Consider the following 17,999-nt stretch of genomic DNA (forward strand, 5'->3'; position numbering starts at 1 on the left):
GATATCACTACTCTGATCACGCAACAACACTTGTGAACCTAAATCAAACAGATTTGGATATGTTGTGTCTGCTCGTTGGACATGGAACATGCCTACTCATGTTGTGTCTCCTCATTGGACATGGAACATGCCTACTCTTCAAGATGACGTGATGGAATAAACCATTCAACAATAAAGGATAGGTCGGGTATGGAGGGGGGGGGGGACCTGTTTAAGCATGTCTGAGTTATGGCTTTGGACATGGAAACTGTGCCAACAAAATGGCTGCTAGGCAGCCATATCGGATTGTATCACAACGAAAATGGATATGCACATGTACATCATAGAACACTGTCCTAATACCAACTTTGAATGAGATCTGTTCAAGCATGTCTGAGTTATGGGTTGGGACATGGAAAATTCGCAAACAAAATGGCTGCTAGGCGGCCATATTGGATTGTATCATGAAACAGATTGATGTGCATATGTATGCCATTGTATGTTGCCCCTGTACCAAGTTTGAAAAAAAAACGGTCCAGGCATCTCCAAGAAACGGCTCTGGACGGACGGACGAAACCCAATCCATAAGTCCCCGTCTCGAACTTCGTCCGGCGGGGACTAAAACAATCTTATTGACTGCACGAATCTTTTGAAATTCCATTGATGTTACAACTTATGCACTATCACGATGTCACAACTCATGCACTATCACGATGTTACAACTCATGCACTATCACGATGTTACAACTCCTGCACTATCACAATGTTACAACTCCTGCACTATCACGATGTCACAACTCATGCACTATCACAACGTTACAACTCCTGCACTATCACAACGTTACAACTCCTGCACTATCACAATGTTACAACTCCTGCACTATCACGCTGTCACAACTCATGCACTATTACGATGTTACAACTCCTGCACTATCACAATGTTACAACTCATGCACTATCACGATGTTACAACTCATGCACTATCACAATGTTACAACTCATGCACTATCACGATGTTACAACTCCTGCACTATCACAACGTTACAACTCATGCACTATCACAATGTTACAACTCCTGCACTATCACAACGTTACAACTCATGCACTATCACGATGTTACAACTCCTGCACTATCACAATGTTACAACTCATGCACTATCACGATGTTACAACTCCTGCACTATCACAACGTTACAACTCATGCACTATCACGATGTTACAACTCCTGCACTATCACAACGTTACAACTCATGCACTATCACAACGTTACAACTCCTGCACTATCACAATGTTACAACTCATGCACTATCACAATGTTACAACTCATGCACTATCACAATGTTACAACTCATGCACTATCACAACGTTACAACTCCTGCACTATCACAATGTTACAACTCATGCACTATCACAACGTTACAACTCCTGCACTATCACGCTGTCACAACTCATGCACTATTACGATGTTACAACTCCTGCACTATCACAATGTTACAACTCATGCACTATCACAATGTTACAACTCCTGCACTATCACGATGTTACAACTCATGCACTATCACAATGTTACAACTCCTGCACTATCACGATGTTACAACTCCTGCACTATCACGATGTTACAACTCATGCACTATCACAATGTTACAACTCATGCACTATCACAATGTTACAACTCCTGCACTATCACGCTGTCACAACTCATGCACTATTACGATGTTACAACTCCTGCACTATCACAATGTTACAACTCCTGCACTATCACAATGTTACAACTCATGCACTATCACGATGTTACAACTCATGCACTATCACAATGTTACAACTCATGCACTATCACGATGTTACAACTCCTGCACTATCACAACGTTACAACTCCTGCACTATCACAATGTTACAACTCATGCACTATCACGATGTTACAACTCCTGCACTATCACAATGTTACAACTCCTGCACTATCACGATGTTACAACTCCTGCACTATCACGATGTTACAACTCCTGCACTATCACAATGTCACAACTCATGCACTATCACGATGTTACAACTCCTGCACTATCACAATGTTACAACTCATGCACTATCACGATGTTACAACTCATGCACTATCACAATGTTACAACTCCTGCACTATCACGATGTTACAACTCCTGCACTATCACAATGTTACAACTCCTGCACTATCACGATGTTACAACTCCTGCACTATCACGCTGTCACAACTCCTGCACTATCACGATGTTACAACTCCTGCACTATCACAATGTTACAACTCATGCACTATCACGCTGTTACAACTCCTGCACTATCACGATGTTACAACACATGCACTATCACGATGTTACAACTCCTGCACTATCACGATGTTACAACTCCTGCACTATCACAATGTTACAACTCATGCACTATCACGCTGTTACAACTCCTGCACTATCACGATGTTACAACACATGCACTATCACGATGTTACAACTCATGCACTATCACGATGTTGCTATAAATGTGATCTTGTTGCTAGGCATATTTGCATACATTTCATGAATCTGTATTAACTTGCCTGCCCTTCCCACATTTCATCTTTGCAATATAAACCATCATTAAGCTATTGCTATGGGCATGGTCTTGTTGCTAGGCATATTTGCATACATGTTTTGAATCTGTATTCTCTTACCTACCCATCTCTGTTGATATCTTTATAATATGCACCATTTCACTGTTGATAAGGGCATGCTCATGGTTGCTAGGGCCAATTGTGTCAAAATCTTTTTTAACAATAACTGCAGAATAACACCTCCTACCCATCCCTTCCATATTCACTATGCAGTTTAATTAAAGATATGTTTTTGACCAAATTCACATTTTCACACCTAATTTGCATATAATGGATGAGATCATTATATGCTTTATATTTCTTCATCTATACACCCCCATATGCATTCCCATTAAATTTCAGCCCAATCTGCTCCGTAGTTTTGGAATTAAAGATTTTTGACCAAAAAGACACATCTTAAGCCATAATTTGCATATTACTGATGGAATCATCATGTCATGAACAAATCTTAATATACACATCCCTAAGAACGTCCCATCATATTTCAGACCAATCTGCCTGGTAGTTTTGAGTTTATATTTTTTTAAACCAAAACTGACCTTTCGTTACCCAAACCACATACATACGATACAATCATTTTGCTTTGAACATTTCCAAATTAGACACCAAAAGTAATGTCCCTCCAAATACCAAGGCAATCGGTCTGGCAGTTTTTGAGTTTAAGTCGTCGACACACACACACACACACACACACACACACACACACACTGCACAATGCCCACAGTACTACTGAACTCTATCAATTCAGTTGTGCTAAGAACAAATTGACATGCATATGTCCTATATGATATGTCACCTTTATATCAGGTTTGAAAGAAATCAGATATTGCATGTCTGGCAAATTATGTATTACGGACAAATGGACGGGCACACGCTAATAACACTGTGTGTCTGTCTAAAAATGTTAAGTGTGAGGCTTACTTGACACATCAATATGATCAGATGTCTTCTTTGTGTTGTAGACTGAGGTTGGTCCTTCTCCTGCACTGGTAGAGGCAGACATTTTGATATTGTACATGGTATTAGGCTCCAAACCATATAAAATGTTCTCGTTGACATTCCCACTTACTTCTTTGACACTATCTTCAGCTGTGGGGTTATTTTTACTATTGTAATAAATTGTGTATTTTGTGATCTCACCACGACGGCTTTTGAATGCCAAAGGTTCCCATGTAACTTTAATGCTGTTAGGGCTATCACTGGACAGCGTGAAGACTGGGGCATCATCTGGTACTGCAGGATACAACAAATAAGATATTTTCAGACGTTGATTTAATATATATATACCAGTATATATTATTTGACACTGGTTTGCATTCTGTAATTTAAATGTAGTAATGTAATAAAGTGCATAAGAGCAAAGATTTATTCAATGGACCATCAAGAAGCAAAATCACTGTCATTTCAGTGCTGAATTACTGTTGTTTGTTGCTGTAGTGATGTAGTAAATATTGCCTATGCTAATGAAGTACACTGCATACGGTGAAATACGTTTCAAGATTTGATAAAAGAGATATCATTACACCTACATGGGATGATCTGCGGTGATCTGTAACTAAACACATTTCAATCATTTTACAGCCAAACAAGCGACCTATTGGTCAGAATAGCTCCTCTGGGTTTTATATATATATATATATATTTTTTTTACCTTTTTTAAGCAAAGTTATATATTGGGGATTAAAAGTCTGTGTATGTGTGAGTGTCTGTCTGTGTTTCTGTATCACCATTTTCTCAACAAGCTACCTATCGGTCAGAATAGTTCTGCTGGTTTTTTTGTTGTTTTTTTTGTTTTGGTAACATGTAGAAGTGGTTCTGTTGTTCAGCTCTTCACTATGCAGTTTTGTTTTAAGGCCCGGTTACACGATGCAACTCGACTAGCAATGCACCATGCAATTCGCCGCATGCGACGAATTGTATCGTGTACTCGCCTCGTCGCAGGGTCTTGCGACGTCGCAAGGTGCGTCGCAAGGAAACCGACATGTCGGTTTCCTTGCGACGCGTCGCAAGTTGCTTCTCGAGTTGCTTCGTGAGTTGCACCGTGTAACCACTTCGTCGCGTCGCAAGTAATAACCTTTGACATATACACCTATGTGTCAAATGACGTTCAATGTTATGGCCGCCATGTTTTTAGTATAAATATTCTATTTCAGCAAGTATTTTTTATATTATTTCGATTTATCACCACGATTACCACTTATAAATAGTATACAATGTCTATGAATGCTTGATTTCCGCTGAATATCATTTTATTTCCAACTTGAATGCAAGTACCGACATCGGAAAGATCAACATCGCCCTAAAACAAACTTCGAATTGAATCGAGTTTTACTATATCTACGCATGTGCAACAGTTTAGCTCTTGCGACTCACCATGCAACTAGTTGCATCGTGTACGCGCTCCGTCGCAGTTGCAAGCCTCGTCGCATGCGACGAATTGCTTCCTAAGTTGCATCGTGTAACTGGGCCTTTAGCGATGTCTTAAAGTGGTTAGTGGTTTCATATGATGACTCACTATGAAACACATTTCACACAGAAAGCTATTTTTATGAAAATTACGCAAAATCTCAGGAAAATCATGACTGGGAAATGCACAAATATAGCAAAAAAAGGATGTCTGAGGTTGGCTATATATAATTCCAGTGTCTTACAGCTTTAACCCTGGAAAATGTTCATGAAGAATGAATTGAAATAGGGATCTAAAACAATTTTGAGGCAATTTTAATTTCAATTTCCTAACAAATTTTAACAAAACACAGTCCATAATTGTCAACAACATTCAACTTGTAGTAGACATAACACCGTCTAATATTTTAATTTAATCTAGTCCTGTGTGCAGGCGGAGCACAACTTTCGTATGCAAGCAGGACTAAATTTAGTCGAGTGTCCTACTCATAACTAAATGTGACATGGCAAAATACATCGTGTAAATCGGAATTGTAGCCTAACCATAACTGAAAAGGTCTAGTCTGAAAAATGTTCACAAAGTCGAAGAGCGCTTGCCCCTTCCAATGGTACATCACACAGTCATGCGTCTAGCGAAGCTATCTACCTGAATAACTATCACTCCCTTTTGAGCTGCTAGATTCATCAACTGAAATAAACCATTATTAGGTAGAAGATATAAAAAAATCATACTTTTTGACATTTGTTTTTGAAAATTCACAATGTGATTTTTAAAACAGCGAAATTACCTCATTTCATGAGTTTTTAACAACAAGCGACCTATCGGTCAGAATAGCTCCGCTGTTCTTTTTACTTTTTATTTTGGTAGCGATGTAATAAAGTGGTTAGTGGTTTCATATGATGTCTCACTATAAAACACATTTTACACAGAAAGTTGGTAAAATATTGTACTTTTATACCACAGTCACCATTAAAAAAAAAAAATTACTGTTATGAAAATTACACAAAATCTCAGAAAAATAATGACTGGGAAATGCGCGTGCGCACACACACACACACACACACACACACACACACACACACACACACACACACACACACACACACACACACACACACGCACACACACGCACACACAGGGTTTTTGAGGTTGGCTATAAATAATTCCAGTGTCTTACAGCTTTAACCCTGGAAAATTTTAATGATGAATGAAATAAACTAGGGATCTAAAATAATTTTGAGGCAATTTGAATTTCAATTTTCTAACAAATTTACCAAAAACACTGTCCATAATTGTCAACAACATTCAACTTGTAGTAGACATAACACCGTCTAATATTTTAATTTAACAGTCTATGGACCTCCTTGCAGGTACAATCAGTTTAGTGGATTTGACTTTAAGTTGTTTACACACACACACACACACACACACACACACACACACACACACACACACACACACACACACACACACACACACACACACGCCGGGCGATCCCTCTATAGTACTACTGAACCTCAGTTCAGTTGTGCTAATAAAACTACACAAACATTTATTCACGGTTAGTTTATTACATTTTTTTCATCATTCCGTTGTATTTAAACCTTCAAGTTGTACTTGACATTTTGCAATATTTATAATTCTCAACAAATAACCTCAACATGCCTTACCTCGCTCGTACTCAAAGCAGTCCCGGTATGATCACTGACATGACCAGAGAGAACCTTTTTGGATTTACTTGTAAAATGGGGAAAGATACGCAAAACATAATGCAAAGTCAAATTAAAGTTGTAATTATTTTTACTTGCCAAATATTTGCATTTCGGAAATGGCAAGACATGTTGTGTTCGGACAGACGGAACCCATTCCATACTAAAAATATGGGTGTACGCACTTGAATGGAGGAGTCACTACGTTTTATACCTATAAGGTTATGATGCATATTGTGAAAATTTAACAACAAATATGGCCGCCATTCAGGCATGTTTGATTTGGTTGTTTGACATGCATATGTCTCATATAGTATGTTAAGTTTATGCCAGGTTTGGTTGAAATCAGTTGGTGCATGCCAAAGATATGAGGGTAAACACACAAACTTGAAATATGGCCACCATTCGCCCATATTTGATTCGGTCATAAAACAAAGCGACATGAATATGTCTCACATAGTATGCTACCTTTATGCCACATTTGGTTAAAATCAGTTGGTGCATGCCAGAGATATGAGGGTGAATGCAGGCACAAATGGACGGACACATGCATGCATGGACAGAACCCAATGTGTAAGTCTCCTCCAAACAGTGCCCATTTGGGGACTAATAAAATCTACTTATTTACTCACCATCTTGGAGTGTTTTCACATAGATGAATTTGGAGTCGTCACTAGGTGAAATTCGGATATAGGCAGTGACATAAATTGAATAATTTGTATTTGGCAACAAGTCATCAATAGTATATTCTGTAATGTCCTTTGCAACAGCAGCCTGTAATGCCCGCCCACCTATTAGTGACAAACAAATATGAACATATAAAGTTACCCATTAACATACATTCAAAAGTTACCGACAGTATATAGGAGATCAATACCTGGAATTTCCATACCTACTAGCAAAAATCTTTAATATCAAGTGTTTTGTGGTACATCTCACTAATTAAAAATAGCCCCTTGTAGCACAACTGTGTAGATTTTAAAATGTTCACCCACATGGTGATCTATGCAAGGTATAGGTGTTCATTTGCTGAATGATTATCCACAGTACAATTATAGATATATTTAATATCTGTAGTGGTTATAGAGTGCAATTTATAGATATATGTAATATGTGTAGTGATTATAGAGTGCAATTTATAGATATATGTAATATATGTAGTGGTTATAGAGTACAATTTATAGATATATGTAATATGTGTAGTGGTTATAGAGTGCAATTTATAGATATATGTAATATCTGTAGTGGTTATAGAGTGCAATTTATAGATATATGTAATATGTATAGTGGTTATAGAGTGCAATTTATAGATATATGTAATATCTGTAGTGGTTATAGAGTGCAATTTATAGATATATGTAATATATGTAGTGGTTACACTGTACAATTTATAGATATATGTAATATCTGTAGTGGTTATAGAGTACAATTGATAGATATATGTAATATGTGTAGTGGTTATAGAGTGCAATTTATAGATATATTCAATATCTGTAATGGTTATAGAGTACAATTTATAGATATATGTAATATCTGTAGTGGTTATAGAGTACAATTTATAGATATATGTAATATCTGTAGTGGTTATAGAGTACAATTTATAGATATATGTAATATCTGTAGTGGTTATAGAGTACAATTTATAGATACATGTAATAACTGTAGTGGTTATAGAGTACAATTTATAGATATATGTAATATATGTAGTGGTTATAGAGTTCAATTTATAGATATATGTAATATCTGTAGTGGTTATAGAGTACAATTTATAGATATATGTAATATCTGTAGTGGTTATAGAGTACAATTTATAGATATATGTAATATCTGTAGTGGTTATAGAATACAATTTATAGATATATGTAATATATGTAGTGGTTATAGAGTACAATTTATAGATATATGTAATATCTGTAGTGGTTATAGAGTACAATTTATAGATATATGTAATATCTGTAGTGGTTATACAGTACAATTTATAGATATATGTAATATTTGTAGTGGTTATAGAGTACAATTTATAGATATATGTAATATCTGTAGTGGTCATACAATACAATTTATAGATATATGTAATATCTGTAGTGGTTATAGAGTACAATTTATAGATATATGTAATATCTGTAGTGGTTATAGAGTACAATTTATAGATACATGTAATAACTGTAGTGGTTATAGAGTACAATTTATAGATATATGTAATATATGTAGTGGTTATAGAGTTCAATTTATAGATATATGTAATATCTGTAGTGGTTATAGAGTACAATTTATAGATATATGTAATATCTGTAGTGGTTGAGTACAATTTATAGATATATGTAATATCTGTAGTGGTTATAGAATACAATTTATAGATATATGTAATATATGTAGTGGTTATAGAGTACAATTTATAGATATATGTGATATCTGTAGTGGTTATAGAGTACAATTTATAGATATATGTAATATCTGTAGTGGTTATACAGTACAATTTATAGATATATGTAATATTTGTAGTGGTTATAGAGTACAATTTATAGATATATGTAATATATGTAGTGGTTATAAGGTACAATTTATAGATATATGTAATATTTGTAGTGGTTATAGAGTACATTTATAGATATATGTAATATATGTAGTGGTTACACTGTACAATTTATAGATATATGTAATATCTGTAGTGGTTATAGAGTACAATTTATAGATATATGTAATATGTGTAGTGGTTATAGAGTGCAATTTATAGATATATTCAATATCTGTAATGGTTATAGAGTACAATTTATAGATATATGTAATATCTGTAGTGGTCATACAATACAATTTATAGATATATGTAATATCTGTAGTGGTTATAGAGTGCAATTTATAGATATATTCAATATCTGTAATGGTTATAGAGTACAATTTATAGATATATGTAATATCTGTAGTGGTCATACAATACAATTTATAGATATATGTAATATCTGTAGTGGTTATAGAGTACAATTTATAGATATATGTAATATCTGTAGTGGTTATAGAGTACAATTTATAGATACATGTAATAACTGTAGTGGTTATAGAGTACAATTTATAGATATATGTAATATATGTAGTGGTTATAGAGTTCAATTTATAGATATATGTAATATCTGTAGTGGTTATAGAGTACAATTTATAGATATATGTAATATCTGTAGTGGTTATAGAGTACAATTTATAGATATATGTAATATCTGTAGTGGTTATAGAATACAATTTATAGATATATGTAATATATGTAGTGGTTATAGAGTACAATTTATAGATATATGTAATATCTGTAGTGGTTATAGAGTACAATTTATAGATATATGTAATATCTGTAGTGGTTATACAGTACAATTTATAGATATATGTAATATCTGTAGTGGTTATAGAGTACAATTTATAGATATATGTAATATCTGTAGTGGTCATACAATACAATTTATAGATATATGTAATATCTGTAGTGGTTATAGAGTACAATTTATAGATATATGTAATATCTGTAGTGGTTATAGAGTACAATTTATAGATACATGTAATAACTGTAGTGGTTATAGAGTACAATTTATAGATATATGTAATATATGTAGTGGTTATAGAGTTCAATTTATAGATATATGTAATATCTGTAGTGGTTATAGAGTACAATTTATAGATATATGTAATATCTGTAGTGGTTATAGAGTACAATTTATAGATATATGTAATATCTGTAGTGGTTATAGAGTACAATTTATAGATATATGTAATATATGTAGTGGTTATAGAGTACAATTTATAGATATATGTAATATATGTAGTGGTTATAGAGTACAATTTATAGATATATGTAATATGTGTAGTGGTTATAGAGTACAATTTATAGATATATGTAATATATGTAGTGGTTACAAGGTACAATTTATAGATATATGTAATATCTGTAGTGGTTACACTGTACAATTTATAGATATATGTAATATCTGTAATGGTTATAGAGTACAATTTATAGATATATGTAATATATGTAGTGGTTATAGAGTACAATTTATAGATATATGTAATATATGTAGTGGTTACAAGGTACAATTTATAGATATATGTAATATCTGTAGTGGTTATAGAGTGCAATTTATAGATACATGTAATATATGTAGTGGTTATAGAGTACAATTTATAGATATATGTAATATATGTAGTGGTTACAAGGTACAATTTATAGATATATGTAATATCTGTAGTGGTTATAGAGTACAATTTATAGATATATGTAATATATGTAGTGGTTATAGAGTTCAATTTATAGATATATGTAATATCTGTAGTGGTTATAGAGTGCAATTTATAGATACATGTAATATATGTAGTGGTTATAGAGTACAATTTATAGATATATGTAATATATGTAGTGGTTACAAGGTACAATTTATAGATATATGTAATATCTGTAGTGGTTATAGAGTACAATTTATAGATATATGTAATATCTGTAGTGGTTATAGAGTACAATTTATAGATATATGTAATATCTGTAGTGGTTATAGAGTACAATTTATAGATATATGTAATATATGTAGTGGTTATAGAGTACAATTTATAGATATATGTAATATGTGTAGTGATTACAAGGTACAATTTATAGATATATGTAATATATGTAGTGGTTATAGAGTACAATTTATAGATATATGTAATATATGTAGTGGTTACAAGGTACAATTTATAGATATATGTAATATCTGTAGTGGTTATAGAGTACAATTTATAGATATATGTAATATATGTAGTGGTTACAAGGTACAATTTATAGATATATGTAATATATGTAGTGGTTAGAGAGTACAATTTATAGATATATGTAATATCTGTAGTGGTTATAGAGTACAATTTATAGATATATGTAATATCTGTAGTGGTCATACAATACAATTTATAGATATATGTAATATATGTAGTGGTTATAGAATACAATTTATAGATATATGTAATATCTGTAGTGGTTATAGAGTACAATTTATAGATATATGTAATATCTGTAGTGGTTAGAGAGCACAAATTGGAGAAGTATTAAGTAGCTTACCTATCATGGGCTCATATTGAACAGTATATGCTATGATCGGTAAATCTTTCGGGTCAGCTGTTGATGAAGCATTCCATGACACAAATATTTCTGTACTACTTAGTGGAAATCCCTTCAGGTTCTGAGGTGGACTGGGACCTTTCCCCTTAACTGTAAAATAAGTAACATAAACAATTACAAACATTTGAATTTAGCGAAAAGTAAAGGAAGACACACACACACACACACACACACACACACACACACACACATCTGCCACTTTGCCCTTATGATATTATTATTATTATTTTTGATTTGATCAAACAAATGAGGACGGACATACAGTGAGGCAGACAGATGGAAGCAGATAGGCAGACACAAGCAAAGACAGACTGACAGACATAGTGTCAGACAGGTAGGTGTTGACTAACGTTCTATAAAATTATTATCACTGATTGATTAAAGGTGATTCAAAATACTCACATTCCAATATTGCTATTTTGCTAGATGACATGTTCATGAAAGGTATATATCAAACACCTTAAGGTTGTTGCACAGGCTATTTTTCATCCCCATTCTTTACTTAGTAAAAATGTCATAACTTTGTTAAAAATAAAGATATTGACTCCATATTTTCAGAGTTTGTTCTTTATATATTCAACATATCAGCAAAAACATTTAAATATTGTCATATTTTTCAATTTTTACAAGGCAATTGTAGTTTTTTTCGGGGGGTTTTCACCGCTGTCATCATAAATAAAAATGTCAAATTCATATTGTACAACTTTGCTGAAATTTAATTCCATTTGGTTGCTATTATCTGTCAAAATTGCAATTTTTGTAAACCTGTATCCCATTTACAATGAAGCAGTGTTCCCTGGCCGTTCAACTGTTTGGAAATTCCAACCTTACGTTTGTTGTCCTTGACCTAATTTATCTGATAAAGAAAACCTGAATTCCCTAGCCTGTATAATAAGCAAATACAATGATTAAGAAAATGAGCTCAAAACAATGGTGTACAGAAGAAATGCTGGTTTTTTTTTATATTTCACAAACCGTCCGCGTCGTATGTAGGAACACTCGTTGAAAGCATGGCTGTGAATTAGTTTCTTTGGACCCTCTAGTATGTATGGTAATCGTCATATGGTTCATATCCACCTTTAGACTACTGTAGAGACACTCTATATAAGTAATACGCATCGTACTGTAAAGCTTGCTTACTATTTCAAAGCCAGGGAGACAACAACAAAGTGTGTGTATTGCGCATGCGTAGCGTTCTCCTACGCTCTGCGTGGGGCCTCGGTTGCTCAGCTGATCAGCCCTGCTCTAAGCAAAGCCATCGCCGCATATCGCCTGAAATACAGCTAATTTGAAGATGCCGAAACCAAAAATAGGAATAAGAAAGGTCAAGCTTCGTTACAAGGCCTTGTCAGACGCTGGTATAAAGGCCAGGGAAGAATACATGGAGTCGCAAGACAGAGTTACGGCGACAAGGTTAGAGCGAGGTTAGACATTGCCCAGTAACCCACACAGCACATCCAGCCTTCTATGTGTCTACGGTCTACGAGTGTGGGGACTGCGACGCCGACAGACAGTTTATACAAGATATAGAAGCAACAGCAGGTATACAACCAGTCAATGACGATACCCCTATGGACTACAGAGAAAACGTAACTTTCATCTTACTAGACCTGTCATTCTAATATTCAATCGTCCTGCAATGTGTCAACAGTTGCGGCAGTAGTGTCGAATTTTCTTGTGGAATGTCCACAAAATGAAAGCGTGCATGACAAGTCAGAAATTTTACTTCTGTGAATTTTTCAATGTATCCAAATTTTATGTCTACAGTATGTTTTCCATACTGACTCATGTCATGTTACAGTTATATTATTGCATGTCCATTTATTTATTTTCTTGTAAAACCATCACTAGAAGAAGCCATATCCATAATAATTATGTACAATAATAAATTTCAGTAAATTTTGTAACACTCTTGGTCTTCTCTCAGTCATTGAGCAAGCAAACAAGTGAATGAGATAACGAGTAAGTTTACTGTAGTGTTGAAAAAGTATGCTGTATACGTTTTATCACCAATAATGTATGGAATTCAAAATGAAATAACAAACATGACATTTCTACTACAACAGAGTCGAAATGGCACAACTGAATGCAACATGGGGTGGGATCCAAATATTTTATTAACTCAAGTGTCTGGTTGTATTATATATCATCAATGATTTATTAACAAAAGTCAAAACTATCTTATAAATACACAAAACAATATTTTACTTATGAAATTACCAGTCCCTATGAAAACATAGTAATTCGGATAAGTTGGGAATCATTTACTCATGTGTGTACCGGACAACGTCAGTATCTAGCTACTCATTGCACTGTCCGGGCATGTCGACCACATTTGTACCTCTTCTTGTCTTAGCCTGTCCATTTCATTTCAGATCGATCCTGTCAAAAAAAGAAAATAATAATGTTTAGGCTACTTTCTCACCCATGCATGAAATGAATAAGTTACTCAGCACAGGTGAAGTGCACTATCAGGGAAAAATGCACCGACTATCTACTAGTAGTACTTGGCGACAATATGTGACGTCAATGGCGGTGATACACATGTACGCATGGATAGGATAGGAAAGTTAGAAACACCTCTAAATCAAAGGTTGAACGTTATATTTATTTACTCACCCTCCGTCTGAGATTTTGAGGTGAAATCGGCAGCAGGCGTCTGAATACTAGTTCGTGTTGACGGCATCTGAGCCTTCTACAAAATGCTGCCATTGGATGATTTGAGCCCGGGATACAGAGAGTCATCGTTGAGGGCGCATCAGACTCCCCAGCAAAATACAAACATGTCAATTCCAGTCACAGTTTGAGGTCGATTTACCTGTACATTTCTTGCTTGCCCCTTGCTAATTCTTATTCAAATGTGTATAAATACATTTATTTAATTGAATTTACATATATTTTGTGAGAATTTTAACTGACGTCCTAGTCTGTGCAACTCCCTTAAAATGACCTTTTTTCAGTCAGTTCCTCTCGGATTTACTTCGAGAGTTTTCAGGCATTTCTGGTCTCACCTACACTACACAATTTTGTGACGTCATACAGAGAATTCGTTAGCATTCAGGCTATGACGAGCATAGTCAATAGGTGAATAAAACTCAACAACGCTGCAAAAAAACATTGCTGATGGTTGTAATAGACATCAGTAAACAAAAACTACAATCTACACGTCTTATTAACCAACCTCTACCAATGTTCACCCACACTAAACCTGATATACGTCTGTGTCTGTGGGCAATACTAAAAAATATTTATTTGAAGTTTCTGTATTATGTCCCCATATATTTTAAATGGGTAAAAATAAAAAATAGCACCAATCAAATCAAATAGACTTGTATAGCACCAAACTCCAATACATAGAATATTCCAATGGCATTGTAGCACAAATGTACAGTTTTTAAAAATATTTACCCACATGAAGAGCCATGCTAGGTATAGATGTTCATTTACTGAATGATTATTCAGTTGCCTATCCAACCCTGTTGTTATCTTTGGAATATATGCGATCATTTGGCTGTTGCTAAGGGCGTGGTCATGTTGCTAGGCATATTTACATACATTCTTTCAATGTCTATTCAATTGTCTATTTCTTTTATTATCTTTGCAATATCTATGATCATTTGGCCGTTGCCATGGGTGTGGTTTTGTTGCTAGGCATATTTACATACATTCTTTCAATGTCTATTCAATTGTCTATTTCTTTTATTATCTTTGCAATATCTATGATCATTTGGCTGTTGCCATGGGCGTGGTTTTGTTGCTAGGCATATTTGCACACTTTCTGAATGTTGGTTCACTTGTCTAAGAATCCCTGTTATCTTTGTGAAATGAACTGTTTGGTTGTTGCTATGGGTGTGGTCATGGTTGCTAGGGATATTTGCATACATTTTTTGAATGTTTACTAACTTGCCTACCACTGCCAGATGATGTTCTTATTTAACCAAAATATACTGCCATTTGGTTGTTGCTAAGGGCGTGGTCATGGTTGCTAGGGCCAATTGTCTCAAATATTTGAAGAAAGTCTGCAGAATAACACTTCTAGAAACATCTCATCAAATTCAGTCTCATTGATCAAGTACTTTTCGAGATATACATTTTTGACCAAAATCCACTTTTTTACACCTAATTAAGTAATTTGCATATCACTCCTGAGATTATTGTATGCTTAATATTTCTTCATCGATACACCCACAGATGCATCCCCCATTAAATTTCATCCCAATCTGCTTAATAATTTTGGAATTAAAGACTTTTGACCAACAAGTCATTGAAAATGACAGTCCTCCGCTATGATTGGGTTTTAAGGAACTGGCAGTTTATGTTGTCATTTTCAAACCTGGTTAATGTTGTTTGGCCTCATATGGTTGTTTTTGATATCACTACTCTGTTCAAGCATGTCTGAGTTATGGCTTTGGACATGGAAAATTCGCAAACAAAATGGCTGCCTGGCAGCCATATTGGATCATATCACGACAACAATGAATATGCACATGTATGTCATACAATGTATAACACTGTCCTAATAGCAACTTTGAATGAGATCTGTTCATGCATGTCTGAGTTATGGCTTTGGACAGGGAAAATTCGCAAACAAAATGGCTGCTAGGCGGCCATATTGAATCGTATCATAAAACAAATTGACATGCTTATGTATGCAATAGTATGTTGCCCCTGTACCAAGTTTGAAAGAAATCTATCCAGGCATCTCCAAGAAACAGCTACGGACGGACGGATGAATGGACGGACGGACAGACAGAACCCAATCCATAAGTCTCCAGCTATGCTGACAACCCGTGAAACAAAACTACTGCCTTGAAAACACTACCCACCCACTGTACAATATCTTACCCACAACTCTCTCTGATTGGTATGCTTGGAGGTTCCTTATTTTATAACTTTTTCAATAATCCATACTTTTCAACATTTTAAGCATAGTAATTAAGTTTAATTAATATGTAGCAAAAGAACGCTTAGGAATTAAAAATAAAGTTCTAAATTTTGTATAAAAATGGAACTAACAACTAAATTAAGCATGTGCTGTGAATAAAAAACTTTTCACTGTCGAAGTGTCAATAACTTGGGTAGTCAGTGTGTATGATGAGTTTTAGTATGTAAATTTCTTTTGTCATACCTATTCAAATAAATCTATATCTTTGGCAAAGACATAACAGGTGCATATATTTTCCTTAGTTTCGTCGCAAATATTCTGCATGTCTTTCAAGAAAATCTGCTGACAAATTCCTAAAATTGTTACTCCTTCTATAATAAATCACTGATACCAGAACCGATGAAAATGGGTATTCAGAAAATCATCAGAGGCAATTCTACGCTTGCCAAATGGAAAAAATGTTTTTACAAATCCCTATATACTGGTGAGATTTGTCTGACTTCAAGGAGATGATGTCCAACACTACAAATCAGAGAGAGTTGTGGGTAAAATGTTGTACAGTGCCACCTACCAATAATTAAATACCCCTAATAATCACCTGTACACAAAAAAAAAACATATAATAATGCAAGTCCCCAACAAGTCGATGTTCAGTCTGAATGTGAGTTTCTGAGGTGTTACGTGGGTCTCAGACACAGGCTAGAGTATTCCAGCCTACAGCCCTGGCCGAAAATAATAGATGTAAACTTGCGGTCACTAGCCAAACATACCAGTATGACAATACAAGATCACAACGAAAACTGAAACATTTCCAGGTCACTCTCATTTCATAGATGGACAACAAAATTATGTCAGCTTCATTTTTTTCTTGCTAAGGAAATCAAAGGCCTACACCGAAAAACCACTGAATCAACTTCTGGGATCTAAACAAAATCGGCAATCAGAACATTATGCATGGTTTGAATTATTATTTGTTGAGGCAATATATTCTAGTTATGATTAGAGGCATTTTGATATCGACCTGTAACAATAGTTGAGCTCCTAGTTCTATCGAGGGCGGAATAGGCAACTAGAACCCAATACACACTCTCCAACATCACTAGCATTTCCATTGTTGTTGCTAATATCGTAGGACATGACACCTACATAAAAAGGCAAGTCGATCTATCGAACATGTTAAAATCGTCATTGAAAGAAGATTCATCACTCTCAGATAAATTCTGACAAGTATCAAATTCAGAATTACTACACTCTGCTATTGCTTACTATACTAACTGGCATGAACT

At 34.6% G+C, this 17,999-nt stretch overlaps 1 protein-coding gene across 1 annotated transcript in view; it reads right to left on the bottom strand.

Annotated features, from left to right (window-relative positions):
- The window catches only part of LOC144447225 (protogenin-like), a 122,809-nt gene that overhangs the window by 79,789 nt on the left and 25,021 nt on the right, over positions 1-17,999 (bottom strand). The window contains exons 5-7 of the mRNA XM_078137127.1: positions 11,769-11,918; positions 7,339-7,497; positions 3,512-3,823 (exon numbers count right to left, since the gene is read on the bottom strand). Coding sequence (XP_077993253.1) covers positions 3,512-3,823; positions 7,339-7,497; positions 11,769-11,918 — 621 coding nt within the window. The remainder of the gene's footprint in view (positions 1-3,511; positions 3,824-7,338; positions 7,498-11,768; positions 11,919-17,999) is intronic.

Source organism: Glandiceps talaboti, chromosome 16, assembly GCF_964340395.1.
Source record: "Glandiceps talaboti chromosome 16, keGlaTala1.1, whole genome shotgun sequence".
NCBI lineage: Eukaryota > Metazoa > Hemichordata > Enteropneusta > Spengelidae > Glandiceps > Glandiceps talaboti.